This window comes from Neophocaena asiaeorientalis, unplaced genomic scaffold (assembly GCF_003031525.2).
Source record: "Neophocaena asiaeorientalis asiaeorientalis breed wild unplaced genomic scaffold, Neophocaena_asiaeorientalis_V1.1 scaffold134, whole genome shotgun sequence".
Classification (NCBI taxonomy): domain Eukaryota; kingdom Metazoa; phylum Chordata; class Mammalia; order Artiodactyla; family Phocoenidae; genus Neophocaena; species Neophocaena asiaeorientalis.
The window spans coordinates 24,875,989-24,880,906 of NW_020185339.1; the positions used below are offsets into that span (position 1 = coordinate 24,875,989).

General features: G+C 53.1%; 1 protein-coding gene across 3 annotated transcripts in view; it reads right to left on the reverse strand.

Annotated features, from left to right (window-relative positions):
• PDE1B (phosphodiesterase 1B) overlaps nt 1-889 on the reverse strand; it is a 28,820-nt gene extending 27,931 nt beyond the window's left edge. Inside the window, exons 1-2 of one of the 3 annotated variants that reach the window (XM_024736887.1) lie at nt 709-889; nt 498-620 (exon numbers count right to left, since the gene is read on the reverse strand). In XM_024736887.1, the coding sequence (XP_024592655.1) occupies nt 498-607 (110 nt within the window). In that variant the 5' untranslated portion in view covers nt 608-620; nt 709-889. Of the gene's footprint in view, nt 1-497; nt 621-708 lie in introns of those variants that run through there. The other 2 variants (XM_024736884.1, XM_024736886.1) reach the window with 2 other exon arrangements.
• Between the last annotated feature and the right edge of the window lie 4,029 nt (nt 890-4,918).

Below are 4,918 nucleotides of genomic sequence, written 5' to 3' on the forward strand. Positions count from 1 at the left end.
TCCCAGTCGAGATACATATGACCCACAGGTTAGCACAAGTATCCCCATGCCGTAGATCTGCATCTGTGTGCAATCACTCTACACACATCTCTGTGACCCGGGGACAGTCATGCACACACATGTGATGTGTCTCACATCTGCACACCCCTGCACATGGATACGTGTGAATCAGCCTGGCACCTCCCGAATGCTGCCCGTCCGCGGCCCTGCCACACCGCAAATATTGTGCCGCCTCTCTGCGCTGTATGTGTCACCCGGGGGGTCCGCAGGCACATCGTTAGCTCTGCAACTCCTAAACCCGCTCCAACCGGCCGGCTTGCTCCGCACATGCCTATGCCTTGCACATGTCGTCTGGCCTCGCGTGTCAGGGCAGCTTATTTCCTCTCACCTGCCAACATGTGTGCCCGAGAGAATCCACCGGCCTGGCTCCGGCTATCCCCCGCCTTTCCAGGGCTCCCTAAGATCCCTTCCCCCAACTCCCCTGCCCGGGGACTCACAGAGACCGAAGCTTAATCCACATCTTCTTGCTGGGGGCTGACTTCAGCTCCAGGGCCGACGGGCAATCCGACTGCAGCATCTCGGGAGGGCTGCGGGGGGACAGCTCCATGCTCAGCCTCTGTCTACGGAACAGAGGGAGGAGACAGCCCCGCGGCTCAGCCTCAGCCGCTAGCCGGGAGACCCGCGCCCTCCATCCCAGCCCCTTCCCACCTGCGGCTGGCGGGGACCAGCCAGGCCGGTGTCTCTAGGCTCGGCCCAAGCTGGCAGAGCTGCAGTTCCTGAGGCTCCTCCTCTCCCGCTGCCCAGCCGAGCTCTGGCCTCCCAGTCCAAGCCCTCCGCGCCGCCGCCGCCGCCGCCGCCGCGCGCTGCCGGAGCCGCCTCCTCGCCTCTCTCCTCCTCCCCGGGCCGGCTTCCCCTCCCTTTCCCCCTCCCTTCTCTGCCGGCGCGCTCGTCTCTCACTCCTTGCAGCCTCTCCTCCCCCTCCCAAAGGAACGCTTGGCAGCCTGGGGCAGACACAGCCGGCAGCGCCCAAAGGCGAGTGCACGCACGCTGGCACCGGGTGCGGGAGCCTGCGTGTGCCCCACGCGGGTGGATGTGAGTGCGTGTTCACGGAGCGCAGCGCAGGCGGCGGGCGGCAGGACTTCGCTCTGGGCGGTGCTGTGGGTTCCCTGGGTGTGTGTTTTGAGTTTCTGTGTGAGTGCGTGCCGTTTCAGAGCCGCCGGTGCGTCCCAGGCGTGAAGGAGGGGTCGGGGACGAGTCCACAGCTCTCTGCCTGGGGTCCTGGGCACTCGCTGAGTGAGGCCACCCCACCACCAGAACCCAGCCCCAGACCAGACCCGCGCATGTGTGGTCCTGACTTTGAGGCGAGAAGTCTAGCTTGTGCTCTGAGTGGCCACGGTATCCCCCACCTTTGCGCCCCCGCCCCGTTCCCTTAGCGCGGTCTTCCTGACACGCACCCATCATGTGGCCTTCCCCCGATGCCTCTAACTACCCACCTGGCGGGTGGGAGTCTCTCCTAAGCTTAAAGCTTTCCAGAGAGAATTCACAAGAGCAGGCCGCACCCCATCTTCATTTGGCTATAGATAACTCCATAAGGACCAGGAAATCATTCCTATTTCATCTCAACCCCTGCTGTAGCTTTCCAGTTTATTTCCTCTTATTCTGTCTTCTGTGAAAGAAATCTAATGGCTAAGGGCCCAACACAAAACAGTTTAGCTGCTTAAAGCATCTGTAGAATGTATGATCTGGAATTTGAACTCAAGACTTATAACAGGGCAAAGCCTCTTCTATCAAATTGAGTCCTACCTGGAACTCTGGCAGGAACCATCTTAGGAGTCCTTAAACTTCTCCTCCTTAATGACCACCTACTTTGGCATTGGGGAAAATCCTATATAAACAGAAAGTGGAGATGTCTTCTCTAATGAATCCATGATCCCAGAATGTGAGTTTTAATTTCAAGAACTCTGGAGGTTGGAAGGAGGGGTGATTAGGAAAAGATATGTACTCCATTCTAAATATCGGGTGGAAGCTCCCCTCTTCCCAAGCAATGGAGGAGAAAAGAACAGAAGTGGCAGCGTGAAGAGTCCCAATGTAAAATGATTGCCTTCTAGGCAATTAGGTTAGGTCAGGCCTTCAGACCTGACAGGACAGAGAAGTATCAGCAGAACCAGCTCCCAGGAAATACAGAAGCAGAAGGAGAGAGCAAAGTCAGAGATGCAGAAAAAAGCAGAAAGAATACTGAGACTTCAGCCTCTCTGTCCATCTAACTTCAGCACACACTGTTTCCCCTCCTGGCCAGTAGAACTGTCCCAGCCAAGACATAGATGCCTCTGAGATCCGAGTCTTGACTCCTACACAATCCAGCTCTCAAAACCTGAGAGCAATCACCTTCCTTATCAACTGAAAAAGAATGGGCTGGAAACCATAATTCTTTTTTTTTCTTTTTTTTTAAATTTATTTTTGGCTGCATTAGGGGTCTTTGTTGTTGCGTGCGGGCTTTCTCTAGTTGTGGCAAGCGGGGGCTACTCTTCGTAGCGGTGCACGGGCTTCTCATTGCGGTGGCTTCTCTTGTTGCGGTGCATGTGCTCTAGGCATGCAGGCTTCAGTAGTTGTGGCTCGTGGGCTCAGTAGTTGTGGCTCGTGGGCTCTAGAGCACAGGCTCAGTGGCTGTGGCGCACGGGCTTAGTTGCTCCGCGGCATGTGGGATATTCCCGGACCTGGGCTCGAACCCATGTCCCCTGCATTGGCAGGCGGATTCTTAACCACTGCGCCACTGGGGAAGTCCTGAAAACTATAATTCAAAAGAACTGCAAAATAAGATTACAGCTAAAGAGCTTTAATTAGGAAATTGGGATTAGAGCTAAGGAGCTCTCCAAATTAGGCAGGCATTTCAAGTAGAAGAGGTGGGAAAGAGGCAGGAGATGTACTTCCCGAGGGATCGCTCAACGTTTCTTGTCAACACAGTGGCATATCCCATCCCTGCCCTCTCAGGCCCCCAAGTCCTAACCCAGTTTAAGAAAAGGAAAATTCACTCACACACACACACACACACACACACACACACACACACACACACAAATTATTCATGAAAGATACTTCAGAGTCCATCTAGTCTCACCCCATCCATTTAACAAATGAGAAACTAAGCCCAGAAAAATTATGTGGTCCCACAGAGTCAGTGACAAAGCCAGGGCCAAGTCTCCTAAACTGTTTCTAGTGCTTTTCTGTTCTGTGGCTCTCTTTCTCTTTCTTTATCCCCGGTCCTGGCATTTAACCTCAACCTTGTTTCAATCCAATCCCATTTCTGCCTTACCGTACCTCTAGAGAGGTAAGAACAGGGTATGTCTGCTGCATTCATAGGCTCAAAAGACCACCACCGTTCTTCTCTCCCTGTCTTTTCCCCTTGTCCTCCACCCCCAGCTTTCCCAGGCTCCTCTGCCCAACCTCATCCCTCTCTTTTTCAGCTTCCAAACTGCCTCTGCCCCAGACCCTGCCTCCTCACTCCCCTAACCCCAGCCGACAAGCTTTGAGTTTGATAAAGACCAAAAAAAAAAAGAAAAACGATGCTTTGGCAGCGGGTGGCGGTGACGGCTGGATGTGATCTGCCTCCTACAGGAATGCTATTTAAAGGGGCAGCCTCACAATTCTCTCCCTCCAAAGTGACAAGAGAAAAGCCTGCTCCTCAATCTCTCCAGAGCTGCAAACTCAGCTCAAGTTAACTTCTGACTTCCTCAACCTGCACCCTGGCCTGCCGCTCCTGCTTCCTATTTAGGTGGGAGGGAGAGGACTTGACAACTCATCGAGGTGTGGGGGCTGAGGGGGGAATTCATCCTCGTCTCCTTTGATGACAGGTACTTAGGAGGAGCAGGAGGCCCTGGGAGGACTGGAAGAACACTCGTCCCCCAACCGCGTGAGAGCGTTTCCACCAGGTGCCAGCTTCTCAAAGTCAAACTTTGTTGGAGGAGAGCTGATCTAGGCAAGAGGATCTAAGGTTAGGGAAGTCTTGTCCCTAGCGGGGACCTCCTTCCCTTCTGGGTCCCGGTGTGCAAACCACATTTGTTCTTTCCCTCCCAGGCAAAGTGCCAGAGGGTGAGATCCCCTTGGCCAGGCCCTGGCCCCCCTGCACATGAAGGCTGCCCTCACCCACCCACTGGACTGAACAGCATAGTGGGGGAAGCACTGTTTCTACTGCCCAAAGGAGCGGGAGCCCCTCTGCAAGCATCTCGCCCCGGGTCTGGTGGGAGGGATAATTCTATCTCATTGCCGCAAACAAGTTAATGGAGATTTTAATGAAAACACTTCACTGATGAAAATGCTGAGGCTAGAACCTACTCTCTGTCTGTGAGACAAAACAATCGGGGTCAGAATTTCTCCTTGATATTCATTCTGCAGTTCCTTTTAGACCTAACCAAAGCGAGCTGGGGATCTGAGAGGAGAAAGCAGTTCATTGTTGATTGCATCCTAGACTGTAAGAGGTCAGAGACCCTCCTGGCCAAGGAAGTAAACAGCCTAAAATGCCAATGGGTCCTGTTACCTCATCTGTCCTTCACCTCTAGACAGTCACCTTTTGTTTCAGGTGGTAAAGGCCATATGTCCTCACCTTCTCCTGTTTTTGCTCATTCTAAGGTCTCTCGATTCTAACAACTAAGCCTTCCCTGATGAAGAGACAGTCGGGGAAGGTAGAAAAGGTCTAGGACTGAATGTCATATTTGGGTCCCAGTTCCAGATGTACTGCTAAACATGTGACCTTCATTAAGTCATTTAACATCTCTGAATCTGCTTACTGGCCTGAAATAGGGAAGCCTTCCCTGGCTACCTTGCAGAATTGTCTTAAGGATGTGAGAGCACTTTGAAAAATTTTATGTGGTAGAGGAGTATGTGTGTGATTATATGTTTATAAAAAGATATTATGTCGGGCTTC